General features: G+C 35.5%; 2 protein-coding genes across 3 annotated transcripts in view; both read right to left on the minus strand.

Moving 5' to 3' along the window:
* The window catches only part of LOC113051936 (protein arginine N-methyltransferase 3-like), a 45,544-nt gene extending 24,471 nt beyond the window's left edge, over positions 1-21,073 (minus strand). Inside the window, exons 1-10 of one of the 2 annotated variants that reach the window (XM_026216128.1) lie at positions 20,926-21,073; positions 20,601-20,703; positions 19,611-19,693; positions 19,476-19,525; positions 19,279-19,384; positions 18,449-18,605; positions 17,008-17,152; positions 15,065-15,130; positions 14,449-14,570; positions 10,436-10,535 (exon numbers count right to left, since the gene is read on the minus strand). In XM_026216128.1, the coding sequence (XP_026071913.1) occupies positions 10,436-10,535; positions 14,449-14,570; positions 15,065-15,130; positions 17,008-17,152; positions 18,449-18,605; positions 19,279-19,384; positions 19,476-19,525; positions 19,611-19,693; positions 20,601-20,703; positions 20,926-20,941 (948 nt within the window). In that variant the 5' untranslated portion in view covers positions 20,942-21,073. Of the gene's footprint in view, positions 1-10,435; positions 10,536-14,448; positions 14,571-15,064; positions 15,131-17,007; positions 17,153-18,448; positions 18,606-19,278; positions 19,385-19,475; positions 19,526-19,610; positions 19,694-20,600; positions 20,704-20,913 lie in introns of both variants that reach the window. The other variant, XM_026216126.1, reaches the window with a different exon arrangement.
* A 245-nt stretch (positions 21,074-21,318) lies between these two features.
* LOC113051937 (oxidoreductase HTATIP2-like) lies at positions 21,319-26,010 on the minus strand. The gene is made up of 6 exons (XM_026216129.1): positions 25,926-26,010; positions 25,013-25,196; positions 22,952-23,059; positions 22,427-22,564; positions 22,262-22,323; positions 21,319-22,118 (listed from the first exon to the last, which is right to left on the minus strand). Exons 2-6 carry the CDS (start codon positions 25,193-25,195, stop codon positions 21,902-21,904), a joined length of 708 nt encoding a protein of 235 aa, XP_026071914.1. The 5' UTR covers position 25,196; positions 25,926-26,010; the 3' UTR covers positions 21,319-21,901.
* Between the last annotated feature and the right edge of the window lie 47 nt (positions 26,011-26,057).

Below are 26,057 nucleotides of genomic sequence, written 5' to 3' on the forward strand. Positions count from 1 at the left end.
AAAAGCCAAGCTGTGACTCGCACTGGATCTCTCTGGGTCGTTTTTAAACAGACTTAGCATTAGAGTGATGGCTAAGCTTGTCCATGGTGTAATTTAGAACCCAATTTCACAGCCGGCTGCCTCCACTGCAGTAAAGAGAGAGAGACAGAGAGAGAGAGAGAGGGGGAGAGAGAGAGAGAGAGAGAGAGAGAGAGAGAGAGAGGGGGAGAGAGAAAGATGTACATATATACACACTACCATTAAAAATATTGGGGTCAGCAAGTTTTTTTTTTTCTTTTATATGTATAAGAATTTATTACTTTATTCAGCAAGGATGCATTAAATGATCAAAAATGACAGTAAGGCCTTTTGAACTATTTATAAAACGATAAAAAAAAAGGTATAAAAATCTGCATCTCAGGAATAATTTTTTTGACATTTTAAACTAGAAAATCAAATTATTATAATCAAATGATAATATTCTATTTTGATCAAATAAATGCAACCTTGAGCTTTAGAGACTAAAAATACTTTTTAAACTATCTATCTATCATCTATCTGTCTGCCTGTCTATCTATCTGTCTATCATCCATCAGTCTGTCTATCAAGCTATTGTACTAGAATAATGTAACTATACATGTATAATCTATAATAAGAGCCGTAAAATAAGTTTGTATACCAGCAGTAAATGTTGCTGGGAACGCAATGTGACATTAAAAACATTACTGTAACATTTTTACGTGCTACACAATTACTCATTAAATAAAACTTGAAAAGCTACACTGTTTTGAAAGAAGTTTCTTTTAAAATATTGAAAAAAAAGTAGTGAAAAAAATCTCTGCCCTTAGTAGCACCCAAACACTGGTGTGTAATGTAATCTTATATATAAAAATAATTTCTCCCACCAAGCATTTAATCATTTATTATTAGCTAAAGAATTAATCAGAGCAATCGCTCGCCTCTTTCATGGTGTGTGGATCCATTGTTTCCTGAAATATAGTCTAAACACTTCTTTCTTAAAGTTTTATTTTTTTATTTTTTAGAATACTTCTGTAAGCTGACATCCCACAACTTCTAGTCCAAGCAAAATGTAAGTATTCAAAGGCACATTACCTGTGCATAACTAGGTAAAATCCCAAAGAGAGAAGATCCAATAACACACACTGGTGGTAAAGAGAGTCACTGCAACATTAATGAACGAATCTGGCCAAAATGCAGATCGATTCATTAAGCCATGTGGAGCTAGGGCAGAATTACATGAATGCAACTAATTAAATGCTAATGAAAATTGGACAGCAGCATTCATGCACATTAAACGAATTACCCCATAAACACACACACACACACACACATAAATGAACACTACTTCTTTTCCATTTAGATTTGGAGCGGAGAATTCATTAAATGTAATATAATTACAGTTCACATTGCAATAGATTAAATGTGAGGATGACTGCAAAAAATTGCTTCTCTTACAACATCTAAAACATAATTTAAACATGTTAATGAAGTCTAGGTTCTGTTTAAGAACATTTGATTGTCTTTTTTTTTTTTTGTGAACATCGTAGAATAGTGTTAGTATGGCACAGATTGGTCATCTCTGCTCTATAAACACCTGGCATCAGCAGTTTTTAACCTCCGCTAACGTCATGAGCTTTCAGCAAACAATCCTCTCAATTACAGTTCAACAATATCAACCTCACTCACTCACTCACTCAACCCCCCCCCCCAAAAAAAATCCAAGGCCAGAAACACTAAACACATAAATGGTTCAAACTACACGGTATAATGAACTTAATGTCTGCATACTAATGCAATATACAGTAAATAAATACTAACGTCTTAATAATTTCCCTGCTATGTTTAACCTTTTCTCCACTGAGACAGACTTGGAGAGACATTACAGGAAATGATGAGACCATATCACACAAAAAATATATAAATTTGGCTTAAAAAAATATACATCAACCTTACCATCAATGTTAGAAACGTTGTTGTTGTTGTGCTGCCTTAATATTTTTGAGGAAACTTTCGTACTTTCATCAATTCAGGAATCTTTCATCAATAGAAAGTTCAAAAGAACAGTATTTTATTAGAAATAAGTACTTTTTTAGGATTAACCCGAGAAGGACATTTTCTCATAAATAACACTGTCCCTTAAAAATCATGTCGGATTAATGACAGCATAGCAGTGCGCATTCAGCTGAAAATCATCAGTTTATCACCATAATATTGCTCATTTATCAGTTATCATGTATAACATGATAATAATATTGGAGCATACCAAATTAGCAAAATGTGCAATCTTGTTGATGCTTATTGAAAAATCATATCAGCTCGGTGCAGCTTGAAGAGTACAGACAGCACAAGATGAATAAACCTAACAGTCTGTGCTTCATTAAAAAGTTTCTACTTCTCCATCTAACGATGTGTTGTTTGCAGGCAACAATTAAAAGACATTAAGATAAATGACCATAACATACACTAAACGCTATTGTTAATAAAGCATAGTTTGTGGAATAAATCAAAACTCTAGGGGCAAAACTGTTTGCTCAGTGTGGATCGAGTGTGTCAGAGCCTGATTTGCATATGAATACAGACGAGTAGTAAATGTTCCATATTGTACATGCATATTCAAATGACGCAAACCCCACGTTTCCACAATTAATTTTAGAAGGACAATGGATGCTTGAGAGCTTCTTTGTTGATCGGTGACAAATCCAGGAAAACACTGTCGGATACACAATTTAAATGTTTCATGATGTAACATAGAAGAAAAGGGAAACTATGATGGAGTCAAAATCTGGGAACATCAGGAAATGAAGAATCCTATTTCTCAAAGAGCGGGTTTTCTTTGCAATTTTTCTCATAAAAACATTAATTTCTCTGTACTGAATACATATTGTTCAAACAGCAAGCACATCTGGGTAAGTCAGACTATGAGTAAGTATGTTGGTGTGTGTGTGTGTGTGTGTGTGTGTGTGTGTGTGTGTGTGTGTGTGTGTGTGTGTGTGTGTGTGTGTGTGTGTGTGTGTGTGTGACGCAGGCAGCTGTAGGCTGTGGACGGAGTGAATGATTGCAGCTGTCCTCTTCTGCGACAAGTAAGACTGCTATCAAGAGATAATAAGGCCCAAGATGGGATCTGCCATTAATTCAACTTGACCATCACCACACACAGCAGCTCATAGTTTCCCAAAGGTATAAATATCAAAACAGTTCATATGAACCTTAAGTTGAAAGTTCAAACTGCTATGTTAACTTTAACTGCAGATAAATAGTGACATAAACGTTTATCTATATAAACATCATTTAGGATGCAGGGAAGATTTAAACATCTGTTGAGCAAGGTAAAGTTTGTACAACACAATCTGCAGTCTACCACAGAGTTGAGTAATGTTTATTCACCTCCATGCATTTACAAATCTGCGCAACAGTCAGTTTCTGGCAGTCAATGGTGTAGGTTTTTGTTGAAGCCATCTTTTTTCATTATTTAGATAGACAGACAGACAGCTATATATATATATATATATATATATATATATATATATATATATATATATATATATATATATATATATATATATATATATATATATATATATATATATATATATATATATATATATGATCATATGTTTAAATTTAACCATATTTTTAATTTAATTATCATTTGCAGTTTCATGGGATTGTAGTTCTGTTCTTTCCTTCACTAAAGCTGTTTGTAAAGAAAAACATCGGAGTATTTTGACATAAGCCAAGAGGAGACTGGTTTTCCTTTGCTAAAGTAAGGAAACATTGCTTCCTTTGCTTCTACATTTCCCAGAGGTACGCGCAAGATTTTCAAAAACTTTTGACTAATAAGCACTTACAGTATTGTTCAAAATAATAGCAGTACAATGTGACTAACCAGAATAATCAAGGTTTTTCGTATATTTTTTTATTGCCACGTGGCAAACAAGTTACCAGTAGGTTCAGTAGATTCTCAGAAAACAAATGAGACCCAGCATTCATGATATGCACGCTCTTAAGGCTGTGCAATTGGGCACTTAGTTGAATTAGTTGAAAGATGTGTGTTCAAAAAAATAGCAGTGTGGCATTCAATCACTGAGGTCATCAATTTTGTGAAGAAACAGGTGTAAATCAGGTGGCCCCTTTTCAAGGATGAAGCCAACACTTGTTGAACATGCATTTGAAAGCTGAGGAAAATGGGTCGTTCAAGACATTGTTCAGAAGAACAGCGTACTTTGATTAAAAAGTTGATTAGAGAGGGGAAAACCTATAAAGAGGTGCAAAAAATGATAGGCTGTTCAGCTAAAATGATCTCCAATGCCTTAAAATGGAGAGCAAAACCAGAGAGACGTGGAAGAAAACGGAAGACAACCATCAAAATGGATAGAAGAATAACCAGAATGGCAAAGGCTCAGCCAATGATCACCTCCAGGATGATCAAAGACAGTCTGGAGTTACCTGTAAGTACTGTGACAGTTAGAAGACGTCTGTGTGAAGCTAATCTATTTTCAAGAATCCCCCGCAAAGTCCCTCTGTTAAAAAAAAAGGCATGTGCAGAAGAGGTTACAATTTGCCAAAGAACACATCAACTGGCCTAAAGAGAAATGGAGGAACATTTTGTGGACTGATGAGAGTAAAATTGTTCTTTTTGGGTCCAAGGGCCACAGGCAGTTTGTGAGACGACCCCCAAACTCTGAATTCAAGCCACAGTACACAGTGAAGACAGTGAAGCATGGAGGTGCAAGCATCATGATATGGGCATGTTTCTCCTACTATGGTGTTGGGCCTATTTATCGCATACCAGGGATCATGGATCAGTTTGCATATGTTAAAATACTTGAAGAGGTCATGTTGCCCTATGCTGAAGAGGACATGCCCTTGAAATGGTTGTTTCAACAAGACAATGACCCAAAACACACTAGTAAACGGGCAAAGTCTTGGTTCCAAACCAACAAAATTAATGTTATGGAGTGGCCAGCCCAATCTCCAGACCTTAATCCAATTGAGAACTTGTGGGGTGATATCAAAAATGCTGTTTCTGAAGCAAAACCAAGAAATGTGAATGAATTGTGGAATGTTGTTAAAGAATCATGGAGTGGAATAACAGCTGAGAGGTGCCACAAGTTGGTTGACTCCATGCCACACAGATGTCAAGCAGTTTTAAAAAACTGTGGCCATACAACTAAATATTAGTTTAGTGATTCACAGGAATGCTAAATCCCCCAAAAAAAAAATTTTGTACAAAATAGTTTTGAGTTTGTACAGTCAAAGGTAGACACTGCTATTTTTTTGAACACACCCCTTTCAACTAATTGCCCAATTGCACAGCCTTAAGAGCGTGCATATCATGAATGCTGGGTCTTGTTTGTTTTCTGACAATCTACTGAACCTACTGGTAACTTGTTTGCCACGTAGCAATACAAAATATACTAAAAACCTTGATTATTCTGGTTAGTCACATTGTACTGCTATTATTTTGAACAATACTGTATAAGCTCTCTTACTAACAATTGAAATAATGTATCCCATTGACTTTTTTATTGTATGGACAAAAATGGACAAAAATGGCCAATATCTTATTTTATGTTCCACAGAGGAAGGAAAGAAGTAAGGTTTGGATGGCATGAGTGTGAGTAAATAATGACAGAACTGTCTTTTTTGGAGCAGGGCTTGTTTTATTCATTTCCATGACTTTCACACGAAAGCTGCTCTACAGTACACCATCATGACCTTATTACAGGAACGATCCTCCTGGAGCAGCCTGGGGTTAAGCGGCTTGCTCGAGGGCACTGTGGTGATAGCTCAATGTCTGCACACCTTCGTCCTCCAGCCCTGATCTTTAACTAATGCCCGAGAATTTAGAAGGCATCTACACACGACCTTTGTCCCCTTCACTGAAGGACACGTATCAGTCGTTTCCTTTATCTGCTTATATGCATGATATCTGGCTTGCTGCAAACACACAATATATGCCCAAAGTGAAGTAAACTACAACTTGCTGCACAAATAAAGAATGTTAACAATAATGTTCTATCATATTATGTTTGTGTATTCTATTAGCATTAATATTCTATGCGTGTGTACATAAAACAAAAAAGTAATTTTCGTGCTTTTATTAGGTGTTTATTTTTCATATTTTACATTTGTATTCATTTTATTTCAAGTTAATTTTTAAAAATTTTATTTTTTAATTTCAATTTTAAATGACATATTATACATATATATATATATATATATATATATATATATATATATATATATATATATATATATATATATATATATATATATATATATATATACACACACACATACACACACACACACTGAATGAATGTAACTTTTTTTTTAATGTTTATAATATATGGCAGAAGTACTATGGAATATTTTTTTATTCATTTTAAATGTTTTTTGTGTCGTACAGTCCTAATCCCAATCAACATTCATTGTATGAAAAAAGCAGCTCAGACATTCTTCAAAACATCTCCTTCGATGTTCTACAAGTAAAAAGTTATATGGGGTTGGATAGACAAATACTAGTGAAAGGATTTACATTTTTGGGTGAACTATCCCTTTAATAAGGGGTCCTGTTAACATCAGGCAACAGTCATCAAGAAGATCTTTTTAGCTATTTTGTATGAATATTTCACGAACTGTAAAACATCTTAAAGCTTCCCTCAACTGCCCAATCGTTTCGCCTCTTAGGTGTAACCGAGGACTGAAAAGCCATAGCATGATGTGATGGATCATCCTGTGACAACCTTTATTTGGCCTTCTTCTAATTCACTTCTCCTCTCCTCCACATAGCCAGTGACAGAAACCATCCCACTCTTTATTTTTGCCCCTTAATCTAATCCAGTCTGTTTGTTTTGATGGGAGTTAAATTACAGATCAATTGGTGAGTTATGAAATGACATTACATCGGCTCAGACCCGTCTCTCCCTGCCAGACAAACATCTCGGCATTCTGAAAATTACCCCCTCTGATTTATCGATTCGTTCTCGCTCTCATTCTCGTGCTTACACGTACACATCCAAACTCCAAAAGACAGCCGAAAAGTAGGAAAGTCAACCACCTGGGAAAAACTTTCTCTGACACTCAAGACAGAAAATAAAGAGGATGAGACATTTTGGACAACAGGTGCACAAATGTCAGTTTCCAAGAGTCAATTCCCACACTATTCTGTTCATTAACTGTAACATTTAACTGGAAAAGTGATTGCACACAGGGTTGCATTCTCAGTGATGCTACAAAAGGCACTATTGAAGGCGTCAGGATCTTTATGATCACAATATTTATGGTCTGCTTTTTCTTTCTGGTTATGGTGAAGCTACATAAAATCTTGCTGATTTGCTGAATGTTTAAAATCTGCCACCATAAAACTCATATTCGGTAGATATCTGAAGCAAATTATTCCTCTTTTGCAGGTTTATTATAGTTAACTAAGACAATAACAAAAACAATGATAAAAAATAAAACTTTTCTTTACATGAAATAAAACATTAACTTGTTTTCAGTAATAGATATTGCCAAAACAATATTTCTCATTATTTACAGTAGTTTAGCATGATGTACTAATAAAAATATTTACAAAAAACAAAGATATATAACAGACAAAAAAAACAGAACAAAATAACTAAAACTTTGTTTAAAATTACATTGAAAACTGAAAAATCGAAAAGTAAAAACTAATTCTAAATATTCATAAAAAATTGTAAGAGTATCTCAATTACAATAAAATGAGATCTAAAATAACAAATAAAAAAATAAAAAATAGAGAAAAGTGAAAACTTTCCCTAGAAGCTAGGTGCTGAATTCATCAAAAAAATAAAAAATACAATTTCATGCAAAAAATGACTAAAATATAAAAGATTCTGAAAAAATATATTGTAGGATTAACATGGTCAATAAGACAGGGTAAAAAATAGTTTTTAACGTTTACTCCAAAAATCATCCACAGTGCACTTTTAAACAGTCGTTATCTGTCGAATGTAATGTAAAATATACATCTATATATATATGTGTATTTCTTTGTAATTATTTGCGAAATGTACTCACAATTTCTGAGTTAAAACCTTTGCAAGGTAAATCCTCCACCTAATTTTTCATTGCTTATCTTGTACCTTACTTTTATGGTCTATTATGGAAGCTTTTATGGATCAATGTACAGCAATACTTTACTCACAACCATTTGACCAGAATCAGCATCTAATCTCTTTGGATTGACAAGCACGTCAAAGTTAGATATCGGAGGTGGTGGACCAGGGTGACTGCTCTTTTCTGTGGACATGTGTCTCCTACAGCTCTGTGCAAGAAGGTAATTGTAAAACTATTGTTCCATAACATTTTGAGAAATGATTTTCAGAAGCTGGCTGTATGCTCCCCTGCTTTCACAAGGAAACGGTGGCAATGCACAAACACTTCAGACGTTTTCAGAATGAAATGGACGACATTGCACAGGTGATGAAGGGCAGGATTTTTACACCATTTAGCAAGCCAGAGTTGTAATCGTAAAATAATGTGCTCCAGAGACCCAAATCTCAAGCTACTTTGTCAGAAGCATAGCAGGCACACATGCAAACATACTGTACAATCATTTACACGTTAACCGATGCCTCAGGCACTGAGTTTGTTGAATTATAGCCCATTCATGCAAATAAAAGGGGACAAAATAAAAAACATTTATTATTTCACAATTAACCTGCAAGCGATAAAAAAAACCTCAGCGACAGCAGAAATTCACATGCAGGTTGAATTCGCATGGGGCATACTGGAAGTTTCCAAATTTAGAGAATAATTCTCCAATGTCCTTTTTTTCAGCCTGTGGCTAGGTGGCTCGAGTTATGACCTACTTTTCCCCTTTCCTACCGGACTACAAATTAAGGAAACTTCAACAAGGAGTGCAGCGCAATACAAGCTTTTATAGCCTTTCTCACTGTCAAATCCATAATACCAATTTCTCTGTCTTGCCAGGATAGAAATCAAAGCAATTATCCACAATACGCCATGCATTACAGTCATTTTAACACTATTATAAAGGGAATCAAGCACAGCACGAAACCTCCTCATTTTCAAGCAGCAGCAATAGGAATACGATATAAGGCACCAGTTTTAATATATTTATCACTAAGAATAATCCCAATAAACAATTCTTCAGCCAACTAAGAATTTGAATAATAATGTAGAATTTAACTGATGTACTGGCTGACACACTGGCTATTTTACAATGGATGAGCAGTGTTTGATATCAGATTTAAAGGGACAGTCCACCAAAAAATGAATATGCTATCATCATTTACTCACCCTCAGGTTGATTCAAACCTGAAAAAAAATTATTTAATCAGTGGAGCATAAATGAAGATAATTTTAGAAATTTCAGTCTTTCAATTTCAGTTTTTTTTCGTACAATGGAAGTCAATGGTATGTAAAGTCATACAGGTTTGAAACAACATGAGGGTGAGTAAATGATGACAGATTTTTCATGTTTGGATGAACTATCCCTTTAAGAGCCAGAACTATCGGTTTTACAATTAAATATTATTTCACATTGATAGCATTTATTTATTTATTTTATTTTCAAAAGCGCTTGTTAGGTTGTTCACACAAGTGGAGAAACCTGTTTTTTTAATGTTTTTGCTTGTAAACAGTACTTGACCTGTGCATATTTCTCTCCCGATTCAGATGAAATGGCTTTTTCACTGGAGAAAGCAATATTTTAGAAAGAGGAATCTTTGGTATTTTACCCAAAAGCAGCGGATTGAAGAAAAAAAAAATAATTATGGATTTGTTTATTAAAAACACACAGCTTTTCACTTCATGACAATACTTGTGGGTTATTGTGAAACTTTTATCGCTGTTTGGACTCATTCTGACGGCACCCATTCACTGCAGATGATCCATTGGTACGCAAGTGATGTAATGCCACATTTCTCCACATATGATATGACGAAGAAACCTACTCATCTACATCTAGGATGGCCTGAAGGTGAGTCAATTTTCATTTTTGGGGTGAACTGTTCCTTTAATGTTTGTCTCTTAAAGTTGTGCTTCTCATACTCATGGTCAGTCATATCTAAATAAATGAGGAGTGATGCCTGGCTTCTTTAATGAGCATGAAAGCTATGCCATTCTGGATTATGCCTGCAATGTATCATTTATCAATCAACAATAAATCATTACTTCTTTTTCATTTTCCAACACCAGGGCAGGTTTTGAAAAAGGGAAATAAATGACTGGGCAGAAAGAAAAAACACTGACACATCCAACTCCTTAATGTCTAATTTTGGGTCAACCCCAACTATAATTGTTGTAAATGCAGATTTATAAAGGCAAAGCTAGCCATTTTGCTTCAATGAGCAGTGCATTCCTTGTATAATGCATTTTTATTCTCTCAGGAAAGCATTTTAATATTTACAAACTGAAAAATGCACAAAAAGCATCCACTCACCATCCACTCTGAAATGATGATGTCCACTTTTTCCACAGGAAGGTCAATTTCTTCTATTCTGCCCTTGATCAGTGTGATGGTGTCTTCAAGTTTATTTGATCTAGGCAAAGAAAACATTCAAATAAACTTTTTATCTAACATTTAAATAGCAATAGTAGATGATTTTGATTATATTAACTAAATGAAATTAAATGAATACAAAATTCATTATTTATTTCCAAGTGTTCCAATGAATAAAAAAAAAAAATGCAAGGAAAACGTAAATTATAAAATGCATGTTACTAGTTTTAAACAACTCGGCTGTGACTATGAATGATAATTACGCTCATTAGGCCTGGATTCAATCTCCTCAGAAAGACATCTGCTAATTAATCCAAATTACACACACCACAGAAGATTTTCCAGGACAACAACACTAACGTTCCAATTTGACAGCACCTCCTCCCAAGACCTTTTGCACTAAGAGTCAGCAAACTACCATTCACCTGAGTGTTTGTGTGTATGAGTGTAAACGTGCATGAACAACTACCCCCCACCCCCACCTTATTTAAATGATCGCTCCCATTTTGACCGGTAACCCTTAACATCAATCTCTCTAAATACTCCATTATCATGACAGCTAATGTTACTAGGGACAGAGTCATTACTCAAGCCTGCAGAGTGCGTTTCTGCCCAACTGATCCTTATCTCTGCACCTTCGCGCTATCACACTCTTCCAGAATCCCATTGTAGCGCTCCCTCTATCTGCCCCTCCTTCAGCAGACTGTCCCGAGCTAGGGAACACTAATCTCATTACTGGGTTAATTTAGAGGACAATGTCAGCTACAAGGGGGAGAAAGAGGAGGAGGAGGGGGATTTGGGACACTTTAATACTTCCCTCCACTGGATGGTACTTGGTTTAGGGAATATGATCCAAGTATATTGATCCTCTGGGACTGATGATTGGATTTAAGGTGTGAAGTGATGATGACAGACTGGATTATCCACCAAATCACTACCATGACTGGTGTTAAATGGTGTAATCTAGGGAATAAGTACCTAAATTGTAGAGACCGTGCAAGGATTATCTGGTTTTCTACTATAAATGCTCTTACGATATTAATTAATACACTCATGGAACAAAAAGCTGGGGCAACATTTCACACAAGTCCAAGATGAAATTTTTGCAATGCACCTGCATTACAGAAATAGTCTGTATTAAATATTCCAGAATGTAGAAAAAAAATTTGCCGTAGGATTTACTTTGAAACAATTAGCACTCAGAAATTGCTAGTCAATTTCACAAAGAAATGACGAAATGAGACACATACTGATTAAACATGACAGTTTTTAGACGAGACTGAAAGTAGCAAGTTCTTATAAAAAATTTTTTTTTTAAAAAGTGTAATTTACAATTTTTTTTTTTTTTACAACCTTTTTTTAACAAAGGTGTTTCCATAAGTAATAAACACTTTTTTGCAATTACACTTTGAATTTGCTCTTAAATTTTACAAACAATTACAAAAAACTGCAGGTAACACATTAAATTAAATATGAAATTTTGAAGTAGAAAAACTGAGAAAGTGTCTTTGAAAAAAAAAAAAATATATATATATATATATTATATATATATATATATATATATATATATATATATATATATATATATATATATATATATATATATAATAATCATAATATATATATATATATATATATATATATATATAATAATCATAATATATATATATATATATATATATATATATATATTTTTTTTTTTTTCACAGCGCACAACACTGGTTTACTCTCTAAACTCTGTCGGGTTGTCTCTATCATGACAAACTGCTTGTGATTTTTACACATTTTAGTCACTGTAAAGTGTTTAAATATTCGATGTAAAAGTAAATAATACTTAAGTCTGTGCAGAACTCTCCATTGTACATGCATTGCTATCAAAGTGTTTATTTAATTCCTTTAATATTGTTTTTTGATGTATATATTTAACATTCAATTAAAAAAAATTAATTCACATCTCTATAAAACTGAATCAAGCATCATGCAGGTCAGAAAACCACCTCTGTAAAACCCATACACGCTCAGGCGGCATGAAGTAGGCCTCGGCCCAACAGCGGCCCAGCGAGCTGTAAAATTAAACTTCATTTTCCTTTCATCCTCCTGCCTGCTTCGACTCCTCACACTTATGTATTAACAATAACCATAATCAAAAAAATCTCCCAGAGACACCACCTGTAGTGAACACATCTCAACTCCAACACATAAAACTATATCTCTGCTTCTGGATGAAATGGAAGTGCCCTCGGATGTGATACATGAGGTAATTTTTATGGGCAGATAGGTCGTAAAGGAAGCAGATAGGACAGGCTGGAGACCATTTGTATGTTTAGTGTGCGTGTGAGATCCTGTGCCGGGATTGAAGTAGGGGAGATTGGAAGTCGACTGGGTGGATGTAAATGGCAGGCCTTTAGGAACGTGACTGAAGCCCGTAAATACATTGAAGTCAACCACTGAGACAAATAGAAATAGAAAGAGGACTAGTTTTTGATGAGATTGCAGGATAATGATAGAGCTTGCCGGCCTGGGATTGGTGCAAGAGTGTTTCTCAGGCCAGTTGACAAAACTGACACTTCCCCTTTTAGGCCAATTACGCATTGTCAATGAATATTTGACATTGACACTTTTATGGATTTTGTTTGGCTTTCAATGATGCATTCCATATTGTTTTTGCAAATTCTGCTGATGTGTCAACATGATGGCTAGATGTTGTATCGATGGCTAACATATATTAAACTATAAAATTGACTTCTGATAGACTTGGAAGCATTATTAAGAATGTTTTGAAAACTACATACAATGCAGAAAAAAAAAACCTAGTTGTTGAATGCTGCATTGGCAAAAAAGTACTTTTATTTGTATGACTTTGTGGCGAGTGGGGCGGGGCCGAGAGGCGTGGGAACGAGGAGTGAGGCCAGGTGTAGTGATTGGAGATGAGCTACACCTGCACCCCACCGCCGGTCTCGAGTCCCACGTAGGAGATGGAAGGATATAAAACTGGAGCGACTATAGTGAAGGACGAGAGAGGACCAGGCCTGGGCCATATTTTTATGTTTGCTTTTTATTTTGTGCGCACCAGTCGTCCGTGAGGGGCTGGTGCACTGTTTTGTGTTTATTTTTGAATTATTAAAATGTTTTGATTGTGCGCCGGTTCCCGCCTCCTCCTTCCCGATGAGTATGGAGATTTTATTATTACAGACTTTATGTTTTGTTTTCTATTTGTATTCTGTGCAAATTCCACTGATGTATCACCAATACATATAAAATGTTGTGAAAAAACTAACATTTAATGAATAAAAGTAAAAAAAAAATAAAAAATTCACGCAAATATAAAACTATAATTCTAAAAGATTTTTATTGTAGTCGGGACAGTAAAATTTTAGATAGAAACAGAAAAACTCCCAGCAAATACTGGCGAAACTTACAGAGAGGAAGCTGGATTGTTTAACGGGAAGAAGTGTCTCAAAGTGGATGAAGTTGGGAAAAAAATAAAGCCAAAAAAAAAAAACACTTCGGAAGCAATAAAAGGACTTAAAGGGTTAGTTCAGCAAAAAAATGAAAATGAAAGCATAAATTACTAACCCTGAAGTCATCCTAGGTGTATATGACCTTCTTCTTTCAGATGAATTCAGTTGGAGTTTTAACAAATATTGTCTTTGATCTTTTAAGATGTTTGATGGAGCTTAGCAGGTGTTGGACTGCATCGGTCCATGAGAAGTTCTTTGCTGAACTAACACTTTAATATTTACAGAGGAGATGTTCAAGAAACACCAAAGGGGAACACAAGATGATTTTATTTTTACCTTTTTTTTTTTTTTTTTGACCAACTTTTTTATATTAACAAAACAACATCCATGGGAGCAACCGCTTTTTAATAAAAAACAAGTAAACGTATGCCAAGAGGGCCTTTCTGATCTACTCAAGAACCTGTTCATTTCTTCAGTGCGATGTTGACTCACCTGACAATGTCCATGGCCTGGTAGATGATCTCAGACTGGTCGACAGCAATGACCTTCCTGGCTCCCGCTTTGGCGGCGAACATGGAGAGGATTCCTGTACCACATCCCACATCAAGCACCACCTGCGGGTTAAAGGAGCAGCGCGTAACCTTTCTGCACTATGCCAGCTTGTCTGTGCCATCTTAAGCGTGCAGATGTATGATAATGGCACCGGAGGCATTTATCATGCTGACAGGGTCTAACCCTTATTTGCCAAAGTCCACGGGCTGGACCACGATGGCTGAGATAAGCCTCTCGTCGTCTACCCCCACTTCACCTTTTTCTTTCCAGCTCAGTGCGTCACCTCGCTATCCATGTTCAGCTGTGGCCGGCTCAAGCTGATCTAGCCAATGTCAGCGCAAAATAAATGGTTTGTATATGAGCTGTGGTGTACTTTATGTGTGTGCACGGAAGCACCATTATCCTGTTATCAGCCCACTGCAGTTGACACATAAGAACCCCCCTTTAAAAAAAATACTGCAGCTTGGTATAATGCAAGGTTTTGTCATCGCAATTATTACTCTGTCATAGCTTTTTCTACAACACTTAAAAATGGCTTCAGGAAGCCCATACTCACCTTGTCCTTGAAGACGTCCATGTTGTGGTACATGAAGTCTCGATAGCTCTCAGTGCGCACCTTGTCCTGTTGAAAAAAGAGACAACCAAAGACCTAAGCAATGACACAGTGTCACCATCGTACTTTCTATTAAGAAGACAGAGCGCTCTCATCCCAGCGAGGGAGTAGCCGCTGAACAGGATCCAATCATTCAGAGCAAAAATGTAATTTTAACGCTTTATCCACAGTTAAAGCTGACAGTCAAGGAGCATGCTGGAAATCAAATTAACAATCGTTAAGCAGCATGAAATAAAAATCTCATTTTTAACAGTCAAGATTGAATTAGAAAGCAATTCAAAGGATGTGTGACTGGTAATGAATTTTTTTGTGTGTTTTTTTTTTTGAGGGAAGGAGGTTGCTGTTGTTGGCAGTGGAGATGAAAAATTTAATGAAACTGGTCCTGGCACGTCTTGCTTTGCTAGCAGAATTTCAGCCAGAATTGGCTAATTAACCTGCCAATCAGAATTAGTACCACCGAACATACATGACGCTGGAAGCTATTTACAATCCCAATGAGAGCCATTACATTTATATTGGGTTAAACCAGAACATGTAAAAATAATAATTAAAAATAAATAAGGGCCTCTTTTTTTATGATTAAACATTTAGCTTAAACATTTTAAAGTATTTTTTCCTGAACATTTTTCTAAACTACTGGTCAAAAGTCTCGGTTGCACTTTATTTTACAGTACGTGTACTAACATGTACTTATAGTGAACTTACAGTGTATTTATCTAAGAAAGTTCTGGTAATACAAGGTAACTACATGGGGTAGGGTTAGGTTTAGGGGTAGGTTCAGGGTTAGTACCTAGTTATTACATAGTTATTGTAATTACTATAATAAGTACATAGTATGTACATGAGGAACAGGACTGTAAAATAAAGTGCTACCAAAGTCTCAAATTATTAAATTTTTTCTTTAATGTTTCTTAAAAAAAAAAAAAAGTCTGCATTTGTTTCATCAAAAATACAATAAAAACATAATATTGTGAAATATTTTAACATTTAAATTTTTTTATTTTAATATATTTTCAAAGGTAATTTATTCCTGTAATGGCAAATCTGAATTTTCAGCAGCCATTTATTCAGTTTTCAGCATCTCTTATTCTTTCATTAACCATTCTAATATACAGTGTTTGCTGTTTGTGAAAACCATGATACAAAACCATTTAAAAGTTAGGGGAAGGAAGAAATTAAGAAAGAAAGAAATAAAAAATTATGTTTCTCCAGTAGGATCCGATTTGATTTTTATCCACTCTTTCATCCATTAAAAAACACTTTCAAATTATGGCAGAAATTCCATTAGCATTCCTATAGGATTTGATGTTCTGAAGGGAAATATTTCAATATATGTGAATATTTCAAATCAAACTTATTTGAAATCACCTTCTGATGCAGATTAAAAAAAATGTTGAAGGAAAAGTTCACTTAACTTTCCTTACATGGAAAGTTTTGCGTTATTTAAAGGGTTAAAGATCGTGAGTCGTGACGGTAAATGGCATCATTTTACGGTGGACAGTAAAAGCGTCAGCGCTTGCGTTGCACCATACAGCTCGCCTCTACTCTGCAGAGTTTCAACTCTGACGCAAACCGCTGTTTAATGCAAGTTGGAGGAGGCACCAATCACTGGCCCTCTCCAGGACATACTGCAGTATGAGAGCTGACGATCCAAAAGCTCCTTTACTGCAGTTACAGCACTCAAACAATGACATCCTAATAATAAATCTGGAAAACTGCAATGTGGGAAAAGAAATAATGGTGAATAATGAAAATATGCTGCATGCATGCATACAGCGAACCACTGCATCTTTTTTTAAGGAGTTTGCACAAAGTATGAGTTGCCTGTGACCTCCTTCCCAAGCAAATAAGGCTGCAGGTATATGTTAAGATGGGGACAGACGTACCTTCAGCATCTCCTCATGGATGCTGTAATGCCCATAAGAGCTAAAGTAGGCCTCGTCTTCTTCTTCTCTCAACTCAGCAATGGCCCCTGAGCGTGAAGGGCCACGGCTTGTGTCTGCATTCAGCACTAAACCTTGGGCCAATAATCTGGGGCAATGCAAACAACACACACACACACACACACACACATATATATATACATATATTAAGACAGTGGAAGGCTCGGTCAGTCCACCAGCACACGTGCACGTGCATGTGAGTGCTAGCTCAAAATCTTAACCACTGCAGTGGAATTTTACCCCATCACTAACTTCTATTGCCCCGCCTCTTTTTTTGCACCTCTATCCACTTCATTGAGTCTTTTAAACTGAACTCTATGCTGCACCCTGCTGGACACACTTATACATTACACATCTATTGGAGTTGCAGAGCTTACTCTCAGAGTGAGCCATTCTTTCAAATTAATTGGGAACTGAAGGTAATTTTTGTTTATTTATTTGTTTATTTTTAACTTTAAAAAAAATTCTTATGGCCAGTGCCATTATTGCTTGGTCAGGTCAGTTTAAACAATGATAATTTGGTTTTGGTTCTAACATGAATGAAGATCTGACCTAAAGAAGGGGGAAAAAAGTTTTGCAATGCATTTACTACGTTAACTGCCACTGATATTGGTTCTGGATTTTGTTCTTTTCATTAACCTTTTAAATTTTCAACTGATTTTCAAGCATCTTTGTGAGACCTTTCACAAACATCTTCAGCTCTATAGGAAGAATTTTTGGCATACCGTAACAACAGTTGACAATAATTAATTATATTAGGTTGGAAAAACAAAGGAGAATGTGTCTGCAGTCTGTGGGACAAGTATATTGTATCATTTAAAAAACTGAAATGTGAAATTCACATTGGTTATACTGTATGACACATTTCCAGGTCACAGTGGAAAATGTTCACAGAAGAATATTTTGTTCAAAACAACACTGAATACCATTATCTTATGAAAAACAATAATAATAAAAAAAATAGTGATTATCTTCTTTTGGATGAACCCATTCTTCCTTAATTTTTCTTAAATTAAAATTCCTTTAAAGGGGTAAAAGATATGCTTTTAAACATATGATGACTAAACCTATGACTAAAGAAAACAGAAAAAAACTTCAACATCCATAATGCACTGGATTCAATCTGACTGTCTGTGAGCAGGGATACAAAGATGCATAAATCCAATCTGAAGTTTTCCCCAGTGCCCTGGAACGGTCAAAACTCCACTGGATGACGTGTTTTTCAACTTCATACTAACAGGTAGGACATGTTTAAGACGGAATAAGCAACACTGTGAAAATAAATCACTCATAGAGTATAAATAATAACACTTATGTGCTCATACTTTGAGAAAAAGCACTGAAATCGAATGCATATGAAGAGTGAGGCTGATGTTATACTGACTTGAGTTTGTGCAGATCGTCCATGGCTCGGGCAAGGGCTTCCTCAGCTCTCTGAGCTCTGTCTTCAGCCTGTCTGGCTCTCTGAAGCAGAAGAGGCTCCTGATCACCAGCCGCGGGGCTCAACGACACATCTGAGCCTTCAGTCAACTCTTCAACATCTGACAAAATGTAAGCCAGTAGCACAAATGTGTTTCAAACACGTATGAAAGATTCCCATTTACACATGCAGTATGCTGCCATACCCTACAGTTCAGAAGTTCTTAAGGTAATAAGATTTTTATTTTGTTTTAAATTGTTTTTGTTTTGTTTTTTCTCACAAAGAATGCATTTAATTAATTATAAGTGATGCTAAAGACATTTATAATGTAACAAAAGATTCTGATTTCAAATAAATCCTGTTTTCGTGAACTTTCTTTTCATCAAAGAATCCTGAAAGAAAAACACTGTTTTCATAAAACACTTAAGCAGCATCATAACAAGAAATGTTTCTTAAGCAGTAAATCATTCATTTCAGAATGATTTCTGAAGGATCATGTGACACTGGTATATTAATATAGAAAACTATATTATCACCCAGTAATATAAAGATGGTCATATAGTACATTCTACTATACCTGCTTATGTAAAGCAATATATACCATATAGCAAATCTTGGCAGTGTGAATTTTATATCATTGCAAAATATAAACTGAAATATCATACAGCTCTATAGTACATACAAAGCTGTATATATATTATATCATTTAATAAAAACGATATATTACATTTTAAAATATATTAAAATAGACAAAAGCAGAATTTTGTCACAATATACAATAGTAATTCTCCTACCTATCAACAGTAATGGGTCATCTGGTAAAGCTGGTTTCATGTATTGATCACTGTCCCATGGCAATGGACCATTTGAAGCAAGCTCCAAACTCTCTGCAGAACATTTCTACAAAACACACACGGCTTATTCTCTTCAGGCGTCAAGTCATCGTATCACAAAAATACACTTGAAGTGTGAGTGTTAAGAAGATACTTACTGTAGTTCTAATGTAGTTTATCATCTTTATGTAGCCATAGTCATCAAGCCCTAGTGAGGAATGAAACCAGATGTATATTTAGAGACATCAGGCATCACTCGGCACACTGAGCAGTCTTAGGGTTGAAAAACTTACTGTGTTTGTGGACAAGACCTGGAATATCCACACCATGATCTGTCTTACAGTGTTGAACTGTTTCAGACACGGAGGTGAAAGTCCTGTTTAAAGGGAGACATACTTGAGTTCAAAACAAATCATCAGCTCATCTTTGCTAGTGCATGTCTTGAATTGTTAAACACACACACACACAAAACATTAGAGCCTTGATCAGTTTAGCTACTTTTAAATAAATATTAAAAATATGAATATTCAAAGTGTTCAGGTTATTATTGCAAACTTAACATTTATAATAGTTCAAGTTTATAAAATTCTTAAATCATTTATGTCTATAGTAATAAAACTGAAATAAAATACTTAACCAAATACTTAAATAACCAAACTAAAATTACAATTAGAAATATTGCATGCCAATTTAGAGAAATACGTTAAAGCACTGAAATTACTAACTGGGAATTAAAATGAAAAAAGGAAACAAAATATATTCAACGTAAAAGAAATATTCAAGAAGGAAAACAGCACTAATAGCATAACAAAATTACTAAATATGTTATATATATATATAAAATATTGAAAACTACAAATACATGCTAATCCAAAACATGACAGGATTTAAACAAAACTGAAATAATATTGTTTCACATGTCCATCCTCCTGACATCCATGAGTTCAAAAAAGAGTTTGTTTTTGTGATGTATTTGATCTTCTGGTTTCTCCTCACTATTGTCACATTTAATCTGACTTGAATTGAACTGTTAAAATGTCTCCGTTTTGGATTATACATCTAGCATTACACTGAGTAGATAAAAGATACTAAGTAAATATTTTAAGACATTTTAATCATTTCTTCGGGCCATGTAAAAGCTGGAAATAACATGCTACTTTTTTTCTCACACACAGTATAAATGGCTTACATGTAAATATACATCTGTCATATTTGGAGGTTTTTGAAAATAAATCGTTTGAAACAGTTATCTTTTAGGAAGCATCATCGTGAATGTTAGTTACCTGCTGTCACAGAGTAAACACGGGACTGTTATGTGTTCAGATCCCTCCTCCATTGACTGCCACTGTTCTTCATCACTGTCGGACAGCTCGGGCACATCATCACCTGCATTACAAGATACAGCTGCATAAGCCATAACTATTAAACACAGCCAAACAACCGGTGAGAACTACTGACATGATAACTGTACAGGAGTTGAACATTTTAAAATGCCGAACTGCAGTAAATTTCTTCTAAGATTAATATGCACTATTTTAATCGTTACATCGCGCGGTTTAAACGAGTTAAAACACATATGTACATTATATTTCATACATTCACGTGTACCTGTGTACGCTGCCATGTTGTATTCTCTTGAGTTGGGAGTTTTCTCATCCGGGTCATTCTTATTTGGTGTACTTCCCTTCTGTCGTCATGTGAGGTCGCTGTTTCTTCATTAATCGCAGTAACCGTACGCCTTAGTCTTTCAAATATTTAATATATTTCTGTACCGCTTTGTATTTGTATCTGTGTGTCTTTGTTAGTAACAAATCATCAAAAAGTCCTTTATGCAGGTACAACACATTGTTTTTCTTTTTTTTAGTTTTATAATAACACACTACCTACAATCAAAACTTTGGACTCATTTGACTTCACATTGTATAGTTATTGTAAGGCTTACAATAATACGACATTTATATTGTATGGCTAGTGTGTAAATTAATTTAGTCAGTTTTTGCGTGGAATTTCTCGAATTGAAATTTTAATAGATAAGTTAAACAAGCACACATGTGAACTCTTTCAACGCTGGTTAAAATAATGACGGAATCATAAAGTTGGATCCTAACATAATATATATGCTGCCAAGTAAAAAAAAAATATATATTCTGAATGCAGATGAACAGTATAGATGCGGAACAGTTTCTGTGTCATGATATGTCATACTGTTTAAACCTGCAAATAAATGCTTTTGTCTTTCAGATGTGACTAAATAGGTGACTGTTTAACCCACTTTTCAGATATTACACACACAATAATATAATTATATACATACAATAGTTGTGTTCAAGTATGGATATAATGTATTTTTTTCTGACCAATATAAAATTACATTAAAAAAAAGCACCAGAGCTCAAAATGAAGCATATAGAAACAACACATATCACCCTTAAACGCAGTACTACATTCTGAATGCTTTTAAAATACTTAATATGATAATAATTAAACTGCAGGCAAACAATATTTTGGCTTATCTTGCTGAAGAATCATGCCAGGATTGCACTTAATTATATATATTTAAAAAAAGTGAGAATAAAAGTCTTTTTTATTCTTTGTCTCCAATTTTCCCAAGATTGTATATAGCCTTGTTTTCGAGAATTTCCACTTTCTGCTCTCCATCTGTCAGTGTATTGACAACCATAGCTCTGGCCACCGCTGTGATGGGAATAGACATTGAAGGTAAAACAGAGGAGACTGCACAAAGAAATTTTCGGGCCACCCACTCAGCCGGCCTGCTCTCCTCTCGATCCACTAAGAGCACCCTAGAAAAAAAATATAAAATCACATATGAACTACAGAACATATGATGATTTGTAAATAACAGACATGCACAACATACATAAAAGATGTATGACTAATACTTGCAACAGATTTTATTTAAGAAAAATAAAGCAGCGGGACTCACGCTGGTCGATAAATGGAGAAACGCTCAAACCCTAGGTCTTCAATTTCTGCTTCAACCTGTCCCTGTTAATACAGCAGTGTTGGAATGGACAAGGACTGGCTTGAATGACAACAAAATACAAGCTTGTCCTTCCATGCACTGTTAATCAAGTAAGTGATATAATACCTTTGTTTTCAGATAGAGAAAGCTGCTGGTTTTGTCTGCACCTTTGGAGGATTCGAGATGAAAATGTGAGCAACCTCCTGCTTTGGCAAGTTCTGCAGACTTGAGTACGTAGTCATGATCCACCCGCACAAACCCTTCCTGTAGCCCATAAAAAATATATGCACAGAAAGCTGTCTTTTAGTATGCAATTAAAAGGAAATAATCATGAAATGTAAACTTTCACAAAGGGTTCTCCACAAGCGCATCATAAAGTGATTTTCTTTTTAAATCATCTTGTTCATCAGCTGCTAAAGTGTTCTCTACTTTCATTGCCAATCAGAGTTTGTTAGCATTTATTTTGTCTCATCATGATTTCTTTTTTTTTCTGCAAATAATATAAGACAAATATTTTCTTACATTTATAAATGTATTAAACGAATACAGACTATAATTGAATTTGTCTATATCCTAAACTCCTGACTAAGGATCAGGAGAAAATCCCTCATGCATTAATACAGTTCACAATATGATCGCATCTGAACATACAGCTCCTGCTTTGGCTTTGGTTGTTCCTAGACAGCAGTATCCAACATCATGGCCCTGAAAAGCCTCAGCATACTCATCAAGCTTCTCAAAATCAACCACCTTTTGCACCTGAAGAGAACAAGAGGGACAATAAACAGTCAGAATAAAAAAATAAAATCCTTGATATCATTCAAAGAAGTGCAAGTTGAATTGCATTAAACAACAAAATATCAAACAACCTAGCATGTGCAAACAAATGATGCTAGATTTTGATTTACAGGTCCTTCTCAAAAAAAATAGCATATTGTGATAACAGTTCATGATTTTCCATAATGTAATGATAAAAATTAAACTTTCATATATTTTAGATTCATTGCAAACCAACTGAAATATTTCAGGTCTTTTATTGTTTTAATACTGATGATTTTGGCATATAGCTCATGAAAACCCAAAATTCCTATCTCAAAAAATTTGCATATTTCATCGAACCAATAAAAGAAAAGTGTTTTTAATACAAAAGAAAAGTCAACCTTCAAATAATTCTGTTCAGTTATGCACTCAATACTTGGTCGGGAATCCTTTTGCAGAAATGACTGCTTCAGTGCAGCGTGGCATGGAGGCAATCAGCCTGTGGCACTGCTGAGGTGTTATGGAGGCCCAGGATGCTTCGATAGCGGCCTTAAGCTCATCCAGAGTGTTGGGTCTTGCGTCTCTCAACTTTCTCTTCACAACATCCCACAGATTCTCTGTGGGGTTCAGGTCAGGAGAGTTGGCAGGCCAATTGAGCACAGTAATACCATGGTCAGTAAACCATTTACCAGTGGTTTTGGCACTGTGAGCAGGTGCCAGTTCGTGCTGAAAAACGAAATCTTCATCTCTATAAAGCTTTTCAGCAGATGGAAGCATGAAGTGCTCCAAAATCTCCTGATAGCTAGCTGCATTGACCCTGCCCTTGATAAAACACAGTGGACCAACACCAGCAGCTGACATGGCACCCCAGACCATCACTGACTGTGGGTACTTGACACTGGACTTCAGGCATTTTGGCATTTCCTTCTCCCCAGTCTTCCTCCAGACTCTGGCACCTTGATTTCCGAATGACATTGAAAATTAGCTTTCATCCGAAAACAGTACTTTGGACCACTGAGCAACAGTCCAGTGCTGCTTCTCTGTAGCCCATTTCCTGCACACGCCTGTGCACGGTGGCTCTGGATGTTTCTACTCCCGACTCAGTCCACTGCTTCCGCAGGTCCCCCAAGGTCTGGAATCGGTCCTTCTCCACAATCTTCCTCAGGGTCCGGTCACCTCTTCTCGTTGTGCAGCGTTTTTGCCACACTTTTTCCTTCCCACAGACTTCCCACTGAGGTGCCTTGATACAGCACTCTGGGAACAGCCTATTCTTTCAGAAATGTCTTTCTGTGTCTTACCCTCTCGCTTGAGGGTGTCAATGATGGCCTTCTGGACAGCAGTCAGGTCAGTCTTACCCATGATTGCGGTTTTGAGTAATGAACCAGGCTGGGAGTTTTTAAAAGCCTCAGGAATCTTTTGCAGGTGTTTAGAGTTAATTAGTTGATTCAGATGATTAGGTTAATAGGTCGTTTAGAGAACCCTTTCATGATATGCTAATTTTTTTGAGATAGGAATTTTGGGTTTTCATGAGCTGTATGCCAAAATCATCAGTATTAAAACAATAAAAGACGTTAAATATTTCAGTTGGTGTGCAATGAATCTAAAATATATGAAAGTTTAATTTTTATCATTACATTATGGAAAATAATTAACTGTTATCACAATATGCTAATTTTTTTTAGTAGTACCTGTATATGAGCCAGTTACTGCTTGTGCTGTCTATGGAAGTCAATAGGGTCAACTCTTTGTCTACCAAAATTCTTGAAAGTATCTTCTTTCGTGTTTTTCTTTTTTTTTTTTTATTACAAAAAATAAATGCTTTAAATAAAAGGTTTAAGAAGCTTCAGGATGAGAAAATGATGACTGAATTAAAAAAATTTGGGTGAACTATCCATTAAAGGCACCTGAATAATTGTAAAAACACATGCGCATTGACATAAGTTAACACATTACCAGATTTTCATAAGCTTTATCCTCAAAGGTTAACTGCCTTCGTCCAATGAGAGTGATGCTGGAGAAGATGTTGCGCTCCACTATTTCTTTCAGTAGCGCCTTTCCGGTTTCACCTGAAGCGCCGAGAATGAAGCACGTTCTGTTCTTCTGCCGGTAATTCTCTTCCATTGCGTTCAGATCCATTCTGTAATGAAAAAAAATGGTTGCGTTCGCAACTGGTTGAATTTTGCAACAGCACCATGACAGTGCAAAATTTGCACAGGTGCATTTTTAGTAATAACTGCTTCAAAAGTTGTTCCTCAAAGCTGCGCTCGGCGGCTCAAAGCACACTGAACAGTAGTCAAAACTCTTATCTCACTGGCAATATTTGCACACTAAATATAGGTCTTTAATTGTTGATGCCAATATTTGATACATGTCATAATGTATAGCCGCCCCAGAAAACTCTTTTTAAACATCGTTATACAGCCTAAGGGATTTGTCCATGTTGTGCAATGCTGAAAAAAGTATCACGTGACAATAAAGTCGGTTCTAGCAAGAAATATTAGCAACTTTACTAAATTGAATTATTAATTACACGTGACAGCTTCATCGTGCATACATTTTTCCCACTATTTTTAGGTTCTTTTTTATTTTGTTCTTTATTTCAAATGGTCTAACCTGTTAATGCTTTCTGTATTTATTTTTTTCTTCTCAGTATTTGATTGTTATTTATCTTAATTCAAACAAGGGGGAAGATTGGCACACCATTTAGGTGTGGTCGTTCATGCTATGAGCAAAAATTAAAAAAAAATCGCGTAAGTTACTGTAGAAAAAAATACAAATACTGTCAGCACAAGCAGGACAAAGCAACAATATTGCATAGTAGGATAGTAATAGAAGTGACAGTAGTGGTGCGTAGCCTATACTTCACCTTGGGATCTCGTCTACCTCTGAATTCTCAAGATAGTACAAAACAGCGGAGAGCGCCGCGACGAAAACAGCGAAGAAGCTTAAGGTTTTACCCCAGTTACTCTCAAATACATTCATGCCAAGCTCGCTAAAC

The sequence above is a fragment of the Carassius auratus genome, chromosome 32 (assembly GCF_003368295.1).
Source record: "Carassius auratus strain Wakin chromosome 32, ASM336829v1, whole genome shotgun sequence".
Lineage (NCBI taxonomy): Eukaryota > Metazoa > Chordata > Actinopteri > Cypriniformes > Cyprinidae > Carassius > Carassius auratus.

What these genes read in the sequence shown, in the direction of transcription:
- LOC113051937 (XM_026216129.1), bottom strand. Translation starts at nt 25,195, where the DNA reads ATGGATCTGAACGCAATGGAAGAGAATTACCGGCAGAAGAACAGAACG. An exon ending in ATAAAGCTTATGAAAATCTG is followed by an intron (nt 23,060 to 25,012) that starts GTAATGTGTTAA and finishes TGTTCTCTTCAG; the next exon opens with GTGCAAAAGGTGGTTGATTT. An exon ending in TTCTCTATCTGAAAACAAAG is followed by an intron (nt 22,324 to 22,426) that starts GTATTATATCAC and finishes CTGTATTAACAG; the next exon opens with GGACAGGTTGAAGCAGAAAT.